The following is a 19,805-nucleotide window of genomic DNA, read 5'->3' on the forward strand; positions in this document are numbered from 1 at the left end:
AAAATGGCAAACAATCAGGCAAGAGTTGCTTTAAGTCAGGTCCAGTAGCTGCTGGGCGCCTTTTCTTGAAGGAACATGCTGGTTCTGAGTGGTTCCTTTGTGGCAGAGACAGCACAGGAAATCTTTCTGACATAATCTGACCTGTGGAGCTCTTTCTGCTTTCTGTTGGAGATGGGCTGAGGTATGTGCAGGTTGTTGAGGCTCAGCCAAATGCCAAGGGATGTCCCTTGGCCTGTGGCTGCAAGCCCAGAATGGGCCACTCTCAGTTGTTTCTACCACACATAAGTTCTCCAATTTCTTTTGCCAGCACCAACTGACCTAAGGCTACCAGGTTCAGGGTGGAGAAATACAGATGATGATGAGATGTCAGGAAAAAGTAGCTTTTCCTGTAGCTTTTGCTGTCATCTAACGGCCATTCAGATCAGATGGTCTTAACCCATGCCAGAAGAAGCATAAATGGACTCCTTAGCTGAGGAGAAACAATGGGCCATTGAGGGAGGCAATTCTGGAAACCATCCTTAAAGCCATTTCTTTCATCAAGCCCTTATTCCTCCAGGATAGGCTGGAGTTACTTGTTTGGTAACACAAATTGTGGTCCCAAGTGTGATCATAAGTTGAGGACTATTTGTATTAGCTGTGGACTGGAAAAATTTACCAATCTACCTAGATGCCAGCAAATTAATGACTCTTTGCTAACATCTAATGCCCATCCCAACTTTTGCAGTCCAAGTCTGGAACCCACCTGAGGACAGGCCATCAACTACTGAGTGTAAAGAAATATGGAGATAATTCTGTTAAAAATGGACAAACTGTTGAACGAGAAACAACAAATCAGTCCTGGGAAAGGAGGAGACCTAAAAGGGCCAGAATAATCCCATCTTGATTTTGTTTGATATAAGAGGGGCAGGCTTTCACTTTCATTTTGTTATTCTACCCTTCAAAAAAAAACCACATTCCTGGAATCTTTGTGGCATTTGTTTCAGACCTGGCCTACCTCAAAATCCAAGGACTGACTCTAAGAAGGGACACTTAGCCCTTAAAATCTGGCTCTTCCCCCACCCACCTCATTCCCATCTATACCAACCCAAACCTGGTAGGTTCGGATATGGTAGGTTGGTGGGCCCTGGCAGAAACAAGCATTGGGAGCCATCAACAGGCCCAAAGCAAGAATTCTAAATGAAAGAAGAAAGTGCCTCTCTGAGTCCAAGAAGAAGCAGGAAAGAACTTTCTAGATATCTCAGAACAATCAGCATAAGCTTCTGATCCCAATGAGGATATGAATGGTGACAAGATTTTCTGAACTTACTTCTCTTCATGTGCACCTTTCATTACCAGGCTGGGTTACATCATCAGTGCAGGGAGAAATGAGAAATTTCCATATGGTAGCTTGTCCTATGAACTATCTTGGACATGGTTTCGTTACTGATTGGTCTACTGATTATCTCTTCTTCTTTGTTTTTGTTTACTTAGTGCTGCTTCACAGAGAATTGGTTAAGATGTAAGCTGAGGAAGGATGTTTTTAGGTCTTGTTTTATGGATCTTTGGTTGCTTCCATTCATGAGTGGTTTATGGATCTTATCTCAGTGGATCTGTTCATGGTCAAAATGCCATGCCCATAGGAATTATCTTGCATTTATTGACTAGACTTGATCGAAGAGGTGTAAAGTTTCCTAACTGAAATTTTGGTTGAACTCATCAATTTGTTATGAAATTAAGGAGTTTTTATTAGGTCTCCTCATACATAGATTCTCTCCATTTTCTGCCTGTTGCCTCCCACACACAATCAATCAATCAGAATAAAGCTGGAAGGGACCTTGGAGGTCTTCTAGTCCAACCCCTAGCTCAAGCAAGACATCCTAAACCATATCAGACAGGTGATTATCCAGTCTCTTCTTAAAAACCTCCAGTGATGCAGGACCCAGAACTTGTGAAGGCAAGCCATTCCACTGGTTTATTGTACTAATTGTGAGGACTTTTCTCCTTAGATCTAGGTTGGTTCTGTCCTTGATTAGTTTCCATCCATTGTTTTTTATTTTGCCTTCAGGTGCTTTGGAGAATAAGAATAGAATAGAATAGAATAGAATAGAATAGAATAGAATAGAATAGAATAGAATAGAATAGAATAGAATAACAGAGTTGGAAGGGATCTTGGGAGGTCTTTTAGTCCTTGAACTAGACATTGTAAATGATTTCTCGTTGAGCCTTTGGATTTGTGCAGGATACTCTGGAGAGATTTGGTTGGTTTATTAGCTATTATGATGCCTAAGGATTGTGTGGAAGCTTCAGAGATATTTTTATATAAAGTAAAGTTAGTCTGTAGGAGCGTGGTGGCTGACATGGTTAGGACACTGGGTTGGAGGCTAGGAAGCGGGCGTTTGAGATCTGTGTTGCTGTGTGGTGAGGTGAACTCCCCTCATTCACTCCCTCCCCTTGATGGGCATATGAAAAGTGCCCTCATGGGTGTCACTGGCTACCCAGTGACCCAGAAGTACCTTAAATAGTACCTCCAACATGAAGGGAGGAAAATTATTCTATTCATAAATCGGACAGATTTTGTAGTGGATGCATGGAAGACTTTGTGAGGAAGCTGGGTGGATATCTATAGTTTGGAGCATGCTATATTTCTCCTTTTTTATTTCTGCTTTTTGGGAGTTTTAGCTTATTGCAGTACATTTTTGTTGACAGAGTCTGACACAGCTTCTTATATGGTCGCACACCTATGTTTATAGTTTGCCATTGTTTTTCTTGCTGATGAAAGGAGAGCTGCTGTTCTTCTTTTCCTATCATTCTGATTACATGGAATTATATATGGTTCTAAAATATGATCCCTTTTGATAATAATCATGAATGTATCCTCCATATAATAGAGCCATATAGATTGCATTTGTGGGAGGACTAATTTTTTTTTCAGGAGTTGCTTTATTATTTCTGTTAATGAAACTTGAGATGAATGATCTTTTGGTGTCTTTTCAATGGGTTTGTATATTTGTCCATCAAACTGGAACTTCAAATTGATGAAGAAGACAGTAAGGTCCTAAGCCCACATATTTGCATGTTTACAAGTTCTGCTAGGCAGGGTGTGTAGTGTAGTATTGTTGCAATTGAGATCTTCATCGGTTCTGGATCCATGTGTGTGAAGAATGGAATGGCATTAATTAAACCATGATTTCATCATTTTCCTCAATTCTCTTCAAGCAGACACATCTATTCAATGGTTAATACAACTCTGTCCTCTACTGGATCAGTTTTGTCTAAAGAGAGTTTGATTGCTTGATGACCTTTGTATCTAATAACTTGATGATTTTCCATTTTAAGTACATAATTTTCCATTTTTGAACACATATTTTTAACATCACCTTTGCCAGATATTCATGAAGACCACTTACAGTTAATTTAGAGCTGTATAGACTGTAATTAACTTTCCAATGAAGATAATTTCAAAACAAAGAACTGGATGCTGTCAAAAGTGAGGCTTTTTATAATTCAACAGTTCCCTTAAAAATAAGATGATTATCTATTTACTTTTAGTAGCAAAACCAATTATTGCTCAGTGTTTGAAATTTCTTGCACATTTAACAACTGATTTGTGAACGTAAAAATCTTAGAATAAAGAAGTCCCAGGCGCAAGAATCATACTTTTGTCAAATCAGGTTATTTTTATGATGTTAATTGTCATGGGTGTAGTTTTGTCGACTCTCAGAATACATGGAAACTTTCTATTTATTTATTGGTTTTATCATTACAATTTTGTCCACTCTTTATTTAGTTCTTTCTTCTTTTGTGTAAATTATTTACTTAATTAAAATTAAAATAAATTTCCAGTCCCAAAATGTGAGGCTGTTATACTCTATATCTCCATCCTGGCAGGAAAAGAAGATACTGAGTATGATTTTTATTACAAATAAGACTTGTATGTTATATTCCACCCGTTCATCAATTTGTTATTTAATGGGTTCCTTACTTTTTGTGATGATCGTATTAAAGACCTGTATCCTGGGAGGTTCTAATATTATCTAGGAGGCTTAAGGTTGCATTGGATTCCCAATTTTCTTTAAAGTGCCTAACCTTCCACTTTATTAGACACCATAACATTATCCATCTCTGCAACTTCAATGGATTTACTCAAGCAAATGTTTGAAAAAAATTGTAGAGCTGGTGATCGTCATAACTATCAATGTTACCTCCATGAGAAGAAAGGTTGCTAATATATCTTGAGTTTTTAACCGAACGCTATCACTCTGCTAAACAAATAATTCCCTCAACACTGTTCAACTATTTACAAAGTCTGTACTACTATTACTATTAATCCTCTCATCACTCCTTATCATCCCACTTGTATGACTGTAACTTTGTCACTTGTATCCTTACGGTTTATATTGACTGTTTCCTAGTATGATTTGATTGCTTTTTGTACCCTATGACTATTATTAAGTGTTGTACCTGATGATTCTTGACTCTTGACGAATGCATCTTTTCTTTTATGTACACTGAGAGCATTTGCACCAAGACAAATTCCTTGTGTGTCCAATCACACTTGGCCAATAAAAGAATTCTAATTCTAATTCTTGAGGGCAGGAATGTTTGATGTCTGCCTCCCCGAGTACACCTCCCCTCAAAAAAGACAACTTCTGTCCAGAACTTAATCCGGTTATGAGCTGAACTTATCTTCATTACAGGTAGTGCTCGACTTACAATAATTCGCTTACTAATTGTTCAAAGTTACAATGGCACTAAAAAAAATGACTTATAACCATTTTTCACACTTATGACTGTTGCGCATCTCCATGGTCACGTGATCTATATTTGGATGCTTGACAACTGATTCGTATTTATGACAGTTGCAGTGTCCTGGGGTCATGTGATCACCTTTTGCGATCTTATGACAAGCAAAGTCAATGGGGAAACCAGATTCACTTAACAACCGTGTTACTAACTTAACAATTGCAGTGATTGACTTAATAAATGCAAGAAAAGCTGTAAATTGGGCAAAACTCAATAAATTTCTCACTTAGCAACATAAATTTTGGGCTTAATTGTGGCCATAAATTGAGGACTATCTATATAGACAAATGTTTCTGTTATGTGACCATTATTTTCTAGAATGAATCTGATGATACTATAGATCAGGAGTGGGCAATCAGCTATGGTAACTTTACAACCTGTGGACTTCAACCCCCAGAATTTCTGAGCCAAAATGGCTGGCTCGGGAATTCTGGGAGTTGAAGTCCACAAGTCATAATGTTGCCATAATTGCTCATCCCTGCTATTGAAGATTAGTGTGGCAACTCTGCTTTTTGAAAAGCTGGAAGATGTGGTAGTTGCCATAGTTGCCATGGGAGGTCAGAGTTACAATTAAAATTAAAATTAATTCTGAAAGCTAGATCCTCTAACTATCTTTGTCCTACTCATTTCTCATTCATGGAAATTTGCAGAGATATTACAAAAACTTCTACTGAGACTGAAGAGATTTTTTTTAATGGAATGAAAGCATCTATGGATAGTCCTCGACTTATGACCCAAATGGAACTTGCCCATTATGGTTGTAAGTCATGATAGCTATAAAGTGGGTGACCATGTGGCCGACCTGATTTTATAATTGTTTTTCTCAGCAGTTTTTAATGACCACCATGGTCATTAAACGAACTCATTTGCCAAAACCGGAAAACAAATTCCAGATTTCAGCAAAGCATTGTAAATTGTGGTCATGTGATTGCGGGTTGCTGCAAATGACCGTAAATGCGGGCAGGCTGGTATCCAAAATGAGGGGAAAGCCATTACCTTTGGGGAGGGGGTTCCATTGTAACTTTCAACAGTTGCTAAGCGACCGGTCATAAGTTAAGGACTACCTATATCTTTTGTTCTCTGCATTGACTCATCAGTGGTAAATGTTGATGCAACATTTGGAACAACCTCTCCACTCTGAGTACTTTACAACAAGTTGCAAATAACAAGTGGAAGAGATTGAAGCCTACACAGCACCAAAGCAGAGTAAGAAAATGTACCCTAGTTCTCTTTGACAGGAATTGTTTCTGGGAGAACTGTGGCAGAAGGTGCTGGTATATCAGAAATACCCCTATTTTCAAAATACTGACTGGTTTAATATGGTGGCCTAACATAATGTTTGAAGTAAATTTTATTAGCGAGAGATTTTAAGACATTTTAAGGTGGAAGCTGACAGTTTTCTGGCTAAAAGAAGACAATCATAACCTCACAGGGGTGTTATTATTGTGGGGAACAATGATAGGAGATTCCTAGGTGAGTCAGATTGAGCTCCTGGAAAAAAGACAGGTTATAAATGTAGCATAGAGAGCCAGCTTGATCTGATGATCCAGGCTAAAAATAGGGAGGGTGTGAGTTCAAGTCCTGCCTTAAGGCATGAAAGCCAGCTGGATGACCTTGAGACTAATGACCCCACTCTCTCTCAGCAAAACCCACCCCACAGGATTATTGTAGTAGTAGGAAAGTGAGTTAGATATGTTTTCCTTGAGTTGTTTGTAAAAATAATAAAGAAATAATACAAATAAATTAAAATATATATGATGAAAATAAATAACTGTTCACAATAAATATCTGAAGGGAAATTAGCATAACTACTGTACATGGAACTAATGAATTGGCAAGGAAACAACTACAAGGATGAACAGAAAAAGAAAACCCCAAGTATATACATTATACTAATCAGATTTAACATGATCAAGAGACCCAGAAAAAAATTCTCAAACCATCCAGCAAAGCATAGCTAACTGCATTTTGCAATGGCATCTTGTGCCGGTCAGCTGGCACTTCCTGTGGTTGCGAGTGTGTGTGTGCGATTTGTCAATTTTACATTTTCAGCGACAACAAACCCTGCTTTTGTGGTGAAAAATCATTCATCTTGGTTCAAAATTAGAGCAAGCGAACTATTCCTTTAGAAGGGACTCTGGCCAATTTTTCAACTTTTCTTTCCCTCTTGATGTTTTTGGACAGAGAAAGTCTGCTTAACCAGAAAAGATCCATTACTCCTGAAGACACAGAAGATTATAGAAACGAATAGAATAATCTATAACAGGACATGGATACCCAGGGTTAGCATTTTAACCACCCTTTAACGGATGGTCTGAGTTTGAATGATGCAATACCATCGTATTATCTGGAAGTGCTCAGAATCAAATCCGAGAATTTTGCATACAAGATTTGCTAAATAACAGCTCCGCCTTGAGTCTCTCTGGCTGAGTGCTCAATCATCATCGTCAACCCTTGCAAAGTCAACCTTTGCAACTTCATTTATGACTTGTTTTTCAATTCCGTCCCTCTCTGCCATCAACCCATCGACCCATCAACCAGTCTTTAAAAGATAGGAAACAGCAGAGGACCCCAACCTTTCACTCAAGGTTGGTGGGATTTACAAAGACCTTCCTCCTTTGCCCACAAGACCAGCTTACCTCGCAGACAGAGTCCAAGCAGCAGGGTGAACAAACCGCGTGGAAACACTAAACCAGTCATGGTGAAGTGGTGAAAAACAGGTGCGAGATATCACTTTCCAGAGTGCATGGCCAGAAGCGCACACCACCAGGTCACTAGCTTGATATGCCTTTCTCCCCCCAAAGCCACCGATGCTCAACTCCCAAAACAGAAATGGGAAGAAGTGAGACTGAATTTCGACATCAAATAATCTTCTGCACAGCAAGATTTGAAGGGGAGGGAGGAGTGAAAAGAGGAGGAGAGAAAGCTTCTGACATTTGACATGACCAACTTAAGTTTTAAATATCAGGGTTCCTGAGCAACCCTCGGAAAGTTGGTGCAATGCTGTATCTTTAGCATCTGATCAACTGGGATGGGATTGTACGGATTTAATAAAAGCTGCCTGAGAGACAGGCACCACACATCTTTAAAATTATATAATGCAAGAATTAGCAGTATGTTTGGGTAGTGAGTCGCACTTTTCCCGTTTTGCAGCTTCTGAGGGACCCTAGAAAGTTTGTCAGGGCAGACAATTTTTAAAAAAATCTGTTTTTTTTCCCCCTGTGTTTGCTTTGAGAGTCTCTGAGGAGATTTTAAAAGGTACAATTTTTATTTATTGATGAGGGTTTTTTGATCGCACCTTTTTTACTTTATAAGTGACTCAAGGCACAAAAACAACATACTGCTCCTTCCTCCATCTATCTCCTCCACAACAACTCAGCAAGATGGGTTGGGCAGACAGACAGTGATTACCCCAAGGACACCCAGCCTAAGGCAGGACTAGAACTCACCATGTCCTGGATTCTAACCTAGAGCCCGAACTACTTAACCAAACGGGTTCTTATCCCCTTTGCTTCTTTTTGTTGGCTCCAAATCACACAAAATTTAATTTTTTGGCTGGCAAATGACGGAGTAGTATTTGAGAACCCCAATCAACGCTTGGGGCCATACAAGAATCGTGAGTCACTGGTTTAATCTCCTTTGCTTTAATAATTTAAGGGTTTTTTTCTCCTCTAGACCAGAATTCGATAGTCCATGTCGCTCCGGCAGACCCATTTTTGACTTGTACAACCCCACAAGGCCACACTGCCCTCTTCAGAGATGAATTATAGCAGAGTTTGCCAACAGATATTCGCGCACATGGAAGCATGTGAGAATGTGTTAATTTCTATTTTGTTAACCAAAATTCAAGGGTTGGCACTGCAGGTAGCCAGCCAATAAGACAGCGGGGTGCAATCCTGAAATATGCAAACTCAGCCAGACTGTTTGAAGCAAAAAGTTCGCTTTACCTAAGGCTAAAGACAGCCATGGCTCCAGAGTTAAGGTTTGGCTTGGGTCAAGACCAGGAATGCAGTAAAGGTAGTCCTCAATTTATGACCAAAATTGAAACCAAAATTTCTAATGCTAAGCAAGACACTTGTTAAGTAAATTTTGCCCCGTTTTATGACCTTTCTTGCCACAGTTGTTGAGTGAATCATTGCAGTTGTTAGGTTAGTAAGACGTGGTCATTAAGTGGATCTGGCTTCCCCATTCACTTTGTTAGTCAGAAGATTCCAAAAAGGGATCACACGATCCCGGGACTCCGCAACTAAATATGAATCAGTTGACATATGTTTGAATTTTGATGTCATGATCACATAATCATAACTGTGAAAAACAGTCATAAGTCACTTTTTCAGTGTTGTCATAACTTCGAACATTTACTAAATGAACTGTCGTAAGTCGAAGTCTACCCATAAACTAATGCAAGAGACAGACACCAGACCAGGTGAGTTCAAATCCACATTTCGAAGCACGGCATAGCAAGGAAAACACAGAATAAGAGAGTTGGAACGGAGGGACCTTGGAGGTTTTCTAGTCCAACGTGACAGAGCTGAGGCTTGAAAAGGTGGTGTGCCATTAAATAAGAGAAAAAAACACACACACACACACACACACACAGACACACACACACACCTCTGCCCCGAATGCTGAGCTGTAGTCCCTGATTCTCTGGAGGGATAAATATGAGGACGTGCTCTGGTTTACAACCTGCTTTTCGTATACCGGATTCTTTTAAAAAAAAAGTTGCAAAAGAAAAAGAAGAAAAATGAAAGGATGAGGAAACTGTTTAATTGTGTTTAAGTGTTCAGTTTTTTAAAAATAAGAACTCTGGAACTTTCAGGATTGGGAATGTCTTTATACTGACCTCTTCAGAAGTTACAACGGCACTAAAAAAAAGAAAAGAAAAGGTGCCGTTATTTTTTCCACGCTTACGACCGTTGCAGCATTCCCATGGCCGTGTGATCAAAATTCAGATGTTTGAGAACCGATCCGTATCTGCCTGCGTCGAGGTGGAACATTCGTTAGGCACGAGCAGGGCAGGCAAGAGAAGCAGATACTATTTTGAGGAGAGCGTATTTTCAGCTTCGGTGCAAGGCAACCCGCAGGTAGAAACCGGAGGAAATGAAAGCCAGGCGAACAACAGGCGACGAGGAGGCCTTGATGTAGATGCAAAATGGGCTTCCTGTTTCACCACCACAGGAAGTGGTGGGCAGAGGCAGCAAGATACGCGCGCAGCAGACATTCCTGCCCTGTCTCATCGCTTCAGCAAGAGACCCATTATGGTAAGAGAACCCAGAAAATATCCCCTCGTAGCCTTCATCGTCTTTCCTCAGAGCAGTAAGTCTTGAGATGACCTTTCTTTGTCTGGCCTTCAGGATAAAGATTACGTCGGCTTCGCTACATTGCCCACCCAGGTCCACAGGAAGACTGTGAAGAAGGGCTTTGACTTCACGCTGATGGTAGCAGGTAAGTCGTTACACCATAGCTTTCCCCGTTGGAGGAAATGCCAAAGTCCCTACTCCCCATCTTAGCTCACCAAGCCCACCTGCTTTCTGCCCCTGGCCTCTTGCACCTGTTTTCTCTTCCTGAACTGATTTAGGCACACGGGGTTTTGTGGTGGTGCAGCATTCACACATAAGAGCTAGATTCAGAAGAAGCACTTGGTACCCATTGGGACCACAGCTTTCCTCTGCTATTCATTGAAGCAAGCTAATGGGACTTTTCTTCTTCTTCTTCTTCTTCTTCTTCTTCTTCTTCTTCTTCTTCTTCTTCTTCTTCTTCTTCTTCTTCTTCTTCTTCTTCTTCTTCTTCCTCCTCCTCCTCCTCCTCCTCCTCCTCCTCCTCCTCCTCCTCCTCCTCCTCCTCCTCCTCCTCCTCCTCCTCCTCCTCCTCTTCTTCTTCTTCTTCTTCTTCTTCTTCTTCTTCTTCTTCTTCTTCTTCTTCTTCTTCTTCTTCTTCTTCTTCTTCTTCTTCTTCTTCTTCCTTTTCCCCTTCTCCTCCTCCTCCTTCCAGAATTGCTCATTGTGCTGTAATGTAAGATGGTGAAAAAGGGCTGTGTCTTATTTTGTTTGTATCTTGTTTGGTTAAGAACAGAGTTTTCCTTTTGAAATCAGTGCATCTGGGAGAATGCAGTTAACATCTAGTATTCCTAATTCTTAAATGTTTATAGTACTAATCTCAAGAGCAATTAGTACTCATTTATAGTGTTAATTTTGGGAACAATTATGTGTGTGTGTGCACATAAATATGTGTTATATATGTATTATACACACACACACACACAGAGTCTTTAACCTACAACAATGGACCCAAAATTTATGTTGCTAAGTGAAATATTTGTTGAGCTTTGCCCCATTTTACGACCTTTTTTGTCACAGTTATTAAGTGAATCACTGTGGTTGTTAGTAACAAAATTGTTCAGTGAATCTGGCTTCCCCATTCACTTTGCTTGTCAGAAGGTCGCAAAGGGTGATCACATGACCCCCAGACGCTACAACATCCATAAATACGAACCAGTTGTCAAGTATCTGAATTTTAACCACGTGACTCTGGGGATGCTGCAATAGTGTGAAAAATGGTCTTAAGTCCCCTTTTTTAGTGCTGTTGTAACTTTCAACAGTCACTAAATGAATGGTTGTAAGTCGAGGACTATCTGTATTGCTTCCTCCACTGACCCAATGGAAGTCTGAACGTCATGGCCAGGATAAGGTAAAATTTAAGCTTCCTCTTACTCTATTTGGGTCATTGATTCATTTCTATCATAAATTATACCCTGGACCTTGATTCATCCTTGAAGGATACCCAGATTTGTAGTATGTTAGATGCCAATGGCAACTCACCCGATACATCATCGTGAAGCAGCAACTTTCTATACTCCTAACTCGTACTTGCTCTGAAACTTCTATATAGGTAGTTCTCAACTTACAACCATTCATTTAGCAACTGTTCCAAGTTACAATGACATTTAAAAAAAAAAAGACTCACAAGCAGTTCTTGCATTCTTGTAGTCGGATGATTGAAATTTGGGCACTTGGCAATAAAGCACTTGCAATGGTTGTAGCATCCTGGGATCACACCAGGATCATTTGCGACCTGACAAGCAAAGTCGAAGGGATAAACCGGATTTGTTTAACAACGGTGTGATTCACTTAACACCTAAACTGGTTCACGAAACTAGTGTAGCAGAAAAGGGTGTGCCATAGAATTGGGCTGCACAGTTTTGCTTGGTTATAGTAAATTCTGGTCCCGACCGCCGTCGTAAGTCGAGGATTACCTGTAGTCAAACTTTCTGCATTTATTCTGCAGGAGAATCTGGCCTGGGAAAATCCACTCTCATCAACAGCCTTTTCTTGACTGATCTCTATAAGGACCGAGTGCTTCCAGATGCGCAAGGTGAGAGCAGAACTGACGATTTTGGGAAGATGGGCCTGGAGGAATAACCTGATTAGGAGACCTTAGTGTTGGTCCCGCATTCCTGTTTTCTGCTTCACAGCCAGGATCCCCCAGACTCTGGAAATTGTCAAACATGCAGTAGATATTGAGGAACAAGGAGTGAAAGTCAAGCTGACAGTGATTGATACTCCAGGACTTGGGGATGCAATAGACAATACGGAGTGGTAAGAGGCACCTACAGAGTAATAGGTTACAAAGGATCTTGGGGGTCTTCTAGTCCACCCCAGGCTCAAGCAGGAGACCCTATACCAGGGATGTCAAACTGGATTTCTTGGAGGGCCGGATCACCATTGTAGTTCCCCGTGGGCCGGTAGGACGGGCGGGGGGAAGGACAGTTGCCTTCTGCAGCACCCTGCCGGCCAAAATGGGGTGCCTTGTTTTCACCTTTTATGGCCTCCTGCAGCACTCTGCCGGCTATTATCGGGCCTCGTTTTCCGACCAGTTTTCAGCCAATTTTTGGGCCCGTTTTCGTGGCCCATTTTCAGCCTATTTTTCAACTGTTGTTTGGGCCATTTTCGGGCTGTTTTTCAGTCCGTTTTTGGCTGGCAGAGTGCTGCAGGAGGCCATGGAGTGTAAAAACGGGGAAAGGCATGCAGCCCATTTTAGCCACCAGAGGCACTGCAGGCTGATCCTTTGATATTTCCTAGCCAACCCTGTGAGCCGGATTTAAACACCCCATAGGCCTTGAGTTTGACACCCCTGCCTTATACCATTTCAGACAAGTGGCTGTCCAGTCTTTTCTTAAAAGCCTACAACTTCTGAATGCAATCTGTTCCACTGGTTAATTGTTCCTACTGTTAGGAAGTTTTTACTTAGTTATAGGATGCTTCTCTGCTTAATTAGTTTCCATCCATTGCTGTTGTCTTGCCTTCTAGTGCAAAAAATAGCCTGACTCCCTCTTCTTTGTGGCAGCCCCTTAAATATTGGAAAACTGCTATCACGTCAACCCTAGTCCTTCTTTTCTCTAGACTAGACATACCCAGTTCCTGCAACTGTTCTTCATATGTTTTCGTCTCCAGGCCCCTAATCATCTTTGTTTCTCTTCTCTGTTTTCTTTCTAAAGTCTCAACTTCTTTTTTATATGTGGTGACCAAAACGGGATGCAGTATTCCAGTTGTGATCTTACTAAGGTTTTATAAAGCGGAATAAACTTTTATAAACCTCTGGGCATGGCTATGCCTTAATTCTGTGGTTGAAAACTGAACCAGATTACACCTAAAAAAATGTGCACAGAATCCTGTTTGGAAAGAGCCTTTGGCATGAGTTTACAGTAAACAGATTTAAAGATGACTTTGGGAGAGGTATGAAAAAAAACATTAAGGAAACAAGATTATAGGTAGTCCTTAACTTACAACTAGCAGAATTGCCAGATTTGCCAGAATTCCATTGCTAAGCAAGGTGGTTCAATTTTATGACTTTTTTGCCACAGTTGTTAAGTAATGTGACTATGGGGATGGTGTAATAGCCATAAGTGTGAGGAACAGGTTGCAAATCACCTTTTCTCCAGTGTTGTTGTAGCTTTGAAGAATCACTAAATCAGTCGTTGTGAGTCAATACACAATTCAGAGACTGAAGCGACTCGGAGAAAGAACGTTAAGTCCAATTTGATATTGTTTCATAAAAAATGTGAGGAAAAAATTGAATAGAAACTTTTCAGTTTCTATGATTTTATCATTTCCAGTGATAAAGTCACATTCCAGAAATTCTTTAAAAAAACTGGCTTACCTTAAATTTGTTTATTTTTTTTTATTTATTTGTATCCCACGTTTACTATTTTTTATAAAGAACTCAATGTGGCTAACATATCCAGCACACTTTCTTCCTCCTATTTTCCAGGAGACTGTGAGTTCTAATCCTCCTATTTGAAACAACCACCTTATGAGGTTGGGCTGAGAAACAGGGACAGACCCAAAGTCACCCAGCTGGCTTTCATGGTTAAAGCAGGACTAGAACTCACAGTCTCCTGCTTTCTGTCCTGGTGCCTTAACCATTAGACCAAACTGGCTCTCTTTCTTTCCCTTTTATCCTACAGTTGGAAACCAATTACCGATTATATTGATGGGCAGTTTGAACAGTATTTTCGGGATGAGAGCGGCCTTGATCGCAAAAATATTCAGGATGGCCGTGTTCATTGCTGCCTCTACGTCCTCTCGCCTTTTGGACACGGGTATGATGCACACAAGTTAAGGAGTAAAGCAGCGTGAAAAGTGGGTGAGAGCCTTTCCCCTGGTTTTCTGGGAGGACAAAATATCTCCAAAGGAAGACCAAGTATTAGCTTACTTCAACACAGCCAGGGCAAGCCACTATATATAAACAGGGAGCAAACCCCACACTCACTAGCACTGATGATGTTACCTAGTAGGGTAATGAAACATCTGAAAGCAAACAACCAAGCTCAGAGAGCACCAAGAACACCACAGCTTAACTTCAGACAGAACTTAACCCAGAATTTGCACCCCCATCCAGTACAATCAGGCAAAAAAAATAATAAAAATATTATCAAGCATGTTCAAAAGGCCTTGCATACAAACTATCTATCCTGATCTCAGGCTGATAGGTGAGTTAATTATTTTATTTGAAATAAATAATCAGCTAGGGACAGGAGGAACCTAACTGCTTAGCTGTTATGTAGGATGTTTCCCAAGGGCAGACAAACCACTGGCTCCTCCTATTTTGCTACAGGCTCCGTCCCCTGGATATAGAATTTCTCCGAGCCATCCATGACAAAGTCAGCATTCTGCCTGTGATTGGAAAAGCGGATTGTTTGACACCGAAAGAAGTCCAGCGCAAGAAAGAAAAGGTACCTGCAAGGAAAAAAAATCTTATAGATTAAGAGAAAATGCAGGTCCATTTCGCCTGTATTACAGGTAGTCCTTGACTTAAGACTGCAGTTGGGACTTTCCATTGCTAAGCTAAGTGGTTGATAAGAGAGTTGGGCTCTATTTTATGACTTTTTTCTGCCACGGATGTTAAGCAAATTACTGTAGTTGTTAAATGAATCACAGTCATTAAACTTTAAGTCATTAAATCCAGCTTCACCCATTGACTTTGCCTGTTCTGGAAGCCAGCTGAGAAGGTTGCAAATGCCAATCATATGACCCATGGATGCTGCAACTGTCATATATGCATACTGGTTGCCAAGCACCTGAATTTTGATCATGCTGCGACCATGGAGAAGCTAAGTGTCAGGACCATCATGAATCATAATATTGACTTCCTCCAAGAGCCAATATTAAGAATTCTTTGTGGTCTCCCATCCACCGTCATGCTTGATTCTACCTGAAAACACCAGCATTAAACTCCATCCCTTCCGTAGCTACATCTCAAGGCTGTTTAAAAATTACAGATTCGGCAGGAGTTAGAAGCCAACAGCATCTGCATTTATGAATTTCCTGAGTGTGACTCTGATGAAGATGAAGCGTTCAAAGCTCAAGATGCTGAAATGAAGGTGAGAGCATTGTAACCTATTGTATGTTGCACAGGCAGGATGCTATCTGGAGTTAGATGACTGTATCTCGACCCTGGCTACTTGAAGAGGTGTGGTGGAGATTCAACCCCCAGAAGTCCACACCTCTTCAAGTGGCCAAAGTCCAACACTGGATTATTTAAAGCAGCCAAGCATCTAATAATAACTGTTCTCCCTGCAGAGAAGCATCCCTTTTGCTGTCGTTGGGTCTAGCCACGTGGTCAGAGAGTTAAAGGGCAAAGGATTTCGGGGAAGAGAGTATGCTTGGGGAACGGTGGAAGGTAAACCTTTTAAAGATTTCTTAAAATCTTTTTAAGAGCGACACGGGCAGCAGAGGGCGCTGTGCCACGGGAAGTCCGAGGTGGTCCTGATCTCTTTTTCCCTTCTCCTAGTGGAGAACGCTGCTCATTGCGACTTCCTTAAACTTCGGAACATGTTGATTCAAACTCATATGCAGGACCTGAAGGACGTGACTCACGAGGTTCATTACGAAAATTACCGCGCACAGTACATTCAGAGTCTCACCAGATCCGGGGCTCGGGATCGCAGTAGCCGCGCGTAAGTCCGCTTTGGGACTTCCGGAAATGGGAATTTAGCTAAGAGAACTCAGATGAGGAGGTCAAGAATGAATCAAGGGGCTGACTGGGTTTGTATGGCATAGGGCAGAGGTGGAGAGAACTACGGCCTCTTGCTGGGGAATTCTAGAAGTCCATATACATCTTAAAAGTTGCCAAATCTGAAAAACACCAATTTGAATCCAGGTGGCCATTGGCATATCACCGCAATTGAGCCTAAAATTTATGTTATTTGTTAAGTGCGTTATGCCCCAGTTTCTTGCTAAGCGAGACCTTTGTTAAATGAATTTTGTCCCATTTCATGACCTTTCTCGCCTCAGTTGTTAAGCAAATAACTGCAGTTGATAATTTAGTACCCTGGTTGTTAAGTGAATCTGGCTTCCCCATTGATTTTGCTTGTCGGAAGGTCGCAAAAAGGGGATCACATGACCCCAGGATGCTGCAACGGTCATAAATATGAGTCAGTTGCCATGCATCTGAATTTTGATCACATGATCATGGGGATGCTGCAAAGGTTGTAACTATGAAAAACAGCCACAAGCCACTTTTTTCAGTACCATTGTAACTTTGAATGGTCACTAAGTGAACTGTTGTAAGTTAAGGACTACCTGGAAAGCATAAATAAGCAAATCGTAGATAACATACAATAGCAAGAATGTGACCCAGTGAACTTTTAAACTCCTGTCTCGCTAGGAAACTGTCACGCCAGAGTGCCACTGACCTGCCTGTCCTGCCGATGCTTGAGACAGAGAAATTAATTCGCGAGAAGGATGAAGAGGTAAGTCACAAAGAGGATCAGGACGGTTGTGCAAACTCTTGCACTTCCCTAAGGGACTGACTTTTCCAACCGTCTTGCTATCACGTTGTTGCAAAGGAGAAGGATGGACTTCTGCAACTTTCCATCTCATCTTTCCCGCTTGGTTTCCATCTTAGTGGCAAGCGGTGGGGAATCTCTTGACAACCTGTCAGTCTTGCGAGGTAGGCCAGACAAGAAACACGCCCAGAAATACAAGTTCTACTTTATTCTAAAGTTGACAGAATCTTGCAAGTCCAAAAGAGCCATCTCTCTCCCCTCACTTTTACAGCCTAAGAAACCAGGGAAGGTCTTGTTTGCTATACCCTAATTCTGACCGCAGCTTTTCCCCAAGGTCATTTCAACACACCATTACAGAATCAGATGCGAAGAGACCGCTCAGAGAAAAGACAAAGCGCTTTCTCCCATTTGCCTTATAAAAGACAAATATACACCAATAAAGAGTATTTGTAGGTCAGGTTTGAACTGTGGAATCTTTGTACCCTTGGAGCTTGGTTGTTTTCTTGCAGTCATTTCATTACCTAAAACTACATAATATCATCAGTGCTAGTCAGTGTAGAATTTCCTTCCCGTTTATTTTTATATATTTCATGTTTCTAAGCCACCCATCGCCTTCAAAAGGGATTCACTTGCTTATATACTCCACTAGCGTTGATGATCCCAAAGGTGTTTTTTCAAGAGGCAACTGGATTGTTTTTCCTTGAAGATGTTTCCCTTCTCATCCAAGAAGCTTTTTCAGCTCTGACTGGATGGTGGGGAATGGAAGGATTTATACTTCTTGCAGACAGCTGGTCATTTGCATCCTTTTATGGAATAGTTGAGGCCACTTGGAGGTTTTATCTGTGCCCTCAGGGTCGCCTGAGTACTGCAAACAGGTGTGGAGCCTTTTTGGAACGGCTGAAAGGATTGTGTTAGAGACCTTTGGGATAACCATGATGTGGATTACTTAGGATCTCCACAGACATTGAGCACTGATGATGTTACCTAGTTGGGTAAGGAAACATTTGCAAGGAAACAACCTAACTCAGAGAGCAGTAAGGACATCACAGAAGACAAATGTGTTTCATAACTGCCAGCCACAGAGAGGGAAATGCAGGTTCCTGCCCTCTTAGTCAGGTTAGGTACAGCCTTTGCCCAGAGCAATCCATCAACTTCCCAACCCAAATCTCAGCCGCTCTTGCATAATAGTCTCAGGCTGCACTGTGAGCACAACTTTCATTTCTCCATTGGTTTTCCCAGCTCCGTCGGATGCAGGAAATGTTACGGAAAATGCAGGAACAGATGCTGCAGAACAAGGGAGAACAATGCGACAGCTTGTGAAAAAGCCTCTTTCCCCAAGAACCAGAGGAATCCACGAAGGGAGATTGGCTGATCTTTGGGTCAGGTTAGCTCTGCCAGACGAACTCTGCATTTGGAGAAGGGGGAAAGGGGATTCCTTTCCTTCATTCCTCTATCTCCTTCTTTCACAGACCTCTTTTCCCATCCATTAATAGGAAATACTCAACTTGCCAGCCTAGTAGTGCTTCAGCAATCCAAAATGCTCCAATAAAATGCAATTTTTGGATCGATGTCAGGCCTGGAATTTTTAATGCACTTTATTCTCTCTCAATTTCTTATAAGGTATTAATATCTAAAGCAGGATGTCAAACTGGGGGTCCGTGGGCCAGATGTGTCACACGCAGGATATGCCCACCCCAGTTCCGTGAAGGGGAAAACCATCATGATACATCACGTGGCGGCAATGCGATGCAGCAAGCTTGACACCCATCACACCCGTTATCTGAAGTAGAACTGATTCATGATTAGGGATTGAGCCTTGTCCAGCATCAAATATAGGTGGTCCTTGACTTATGACCATAACTAAGCCCAGGATATCTGTGGCTAAGTGTGATGTTTGTCAAGTGAAGTTTGCCCCAGTTAATGATCTATCTTGCCACAGTTGTTAAGTGAAGCAGTGCTGTTGTTAAGTTAGTAACACAGTTGTTAAGTGAACCTGGCCTCCCCATTGACTGTCAAGGTCTCAAAAGGTGATCACGTGACCCCAGTACACTGCAATCATCATAAATACAGGTCAATTGCCAAGTGTCCAAATTTTGATCATGTCACTATGGAGGTGTGCAACAGTCATAAATGTGAAATACTGTCATAAGACGCTCTTTTTGAATGGCCACTAAATGAATGGCTGAAAGCCGAGGACTCCCAGTAGCTGCTTTTCAATAGGACCTAATCATAAATCCATATCTGATTTATTCAGGATCATTTTGATTTATCAGCACACCTTGGCTAGAGTGACACAGCTCACTCAACTGTTATATTGATCCTTTTGTCATGGAGGTGTTTTGTGCGATGGCAGGCAAAGCCATCATGATTGAACCATCATCGCTTAGCTTAACATGAGAACCAAATATTTTTAACAATATCTATAGATCTTCTGCAAGAATGCTGAGATATTACATTTGAATAGTTGGTAAGAAGCCACAAAAAGATGACTTAGAAAATTAACTCTTCGTTCTCGACTTAGTCCTCAACTTACAACCTTCATTGAGCAATTGAAGTTACAATGGCAGTAATAAAAATGACTTATGAACAGTTCTTACTCTTTTTACGTTGCAACTCCAAAATTTGATCAAAATTGGGATGCTTGGCAAACATTTATGGTTGCAACATCCCAAGACCAAGCTTTCTCAGCTGCCTTCTGACAAGCAAATTCAATGTGCGAAGCCAAATTCACTTA

General features: G+C 41.2%; 2 protein-coding genes across 3 annotated transcripts in view; one reads left to right on the plus strand and one right to left on the minus strand.

The window, feature by feature from the left end:
- ITGAL (integrin subunit alpha L) overlaps positions 1-7,671 on the minus strand; it is a 72,927-nt gene extending 65,256 nt beyond the window's left edge. The window contains exon 1 of the mRNA XM_026711994.2: positions 7,422-7,671. Coding sequence (XP_026567779.1) covers positions 7,422-7,482 — 61 coding nt within the window. The 5' untranslated portion in view covers positions 7,483-7,671. The remainder of the gene's footprint in view (positions 1-7,421) is intronic.
- Positions 7,672-9,676: 2,005 nt separating this feature from the next.
- SEPTIN1 (septin 1) lies at positions 9,677-18,640 on the plus strand. Of its 2 annotated transcripts, XR_015740425.1 has the most exons (12): positions 9,677-10,046; positions 10,140-10,230; positions 12,070-12,156; positions 12,257-12,380; positions 14,249-14,383; positions 14,899-15,016; positions 15,563-15,664; positions 15,864-15,963; positions 16,075-16,240; positions 16,951-17,035; positions 18,311-18,455; positions 18,541-18,640. XR_015740425.1 is itself a non-coding variant. In XM_026711976.2 (11 exons), exons 1-11 carry the CDS (start codon positions 9,738-9,740, stop codon positions 18,389-18,391), a joined length of 1,398 nt encoding a protein of 465 aa, XP_026567761.2. In that variant the 5' UTR covers positions 9,679-9,737; the 3' UTR covers positions 18,392-18,640. The 2 variants fall into 2 exon arrangements, 1 of the variants encoding a protein (XP_026567761.2); XM_026711976.2 differs by having other exon boundaries at positions 9,679-10,046; positions 18,311-18,640.
- The last annotated feature ends 1,165 nt before the right edge of the window (positions 18,641-19,805 follow it).

Source organism: Pseudonaja textilis, chromosome Z, assembly GCF_049901715.1.
Source record: "Pseudonaja textilis isolate UNSWEBS1 chromosome Z, rPseTex1.2, whole genome shotgun sequence".
NCBI lineage: Eukaryota > Metazoa > Chordata > Lepidosauria > Squamata > Elapidae > Pseudonaja > Pseudonaja textilis.

Excerpts from the sequence above, each read along its gene's own strand:
- SEPTIN1 (XM_026711976.2), top strand. The coding sequence starts at position 9,738 with ATGTTTGAGAACCGATCCGTATCTGCCTGCGTCGAGGTGGAACATTCG. Across the intron at positions 12,157-12,256 it reads AGTGCTTCCAGATGCGCAAG|CCAGGATCCCCCAGACTCTG; the intron begins GTGAGAGCAGAA and ends TCTGCTTCACAG. Across the intron at positions 15,964-16,074 it reads TGCTTGGGGAACGGTGGAAG|TGGAGAACGCTGCTCATTGC; the intron begins GTAAACCTTTTA and ends CCCTTCTCCTAG.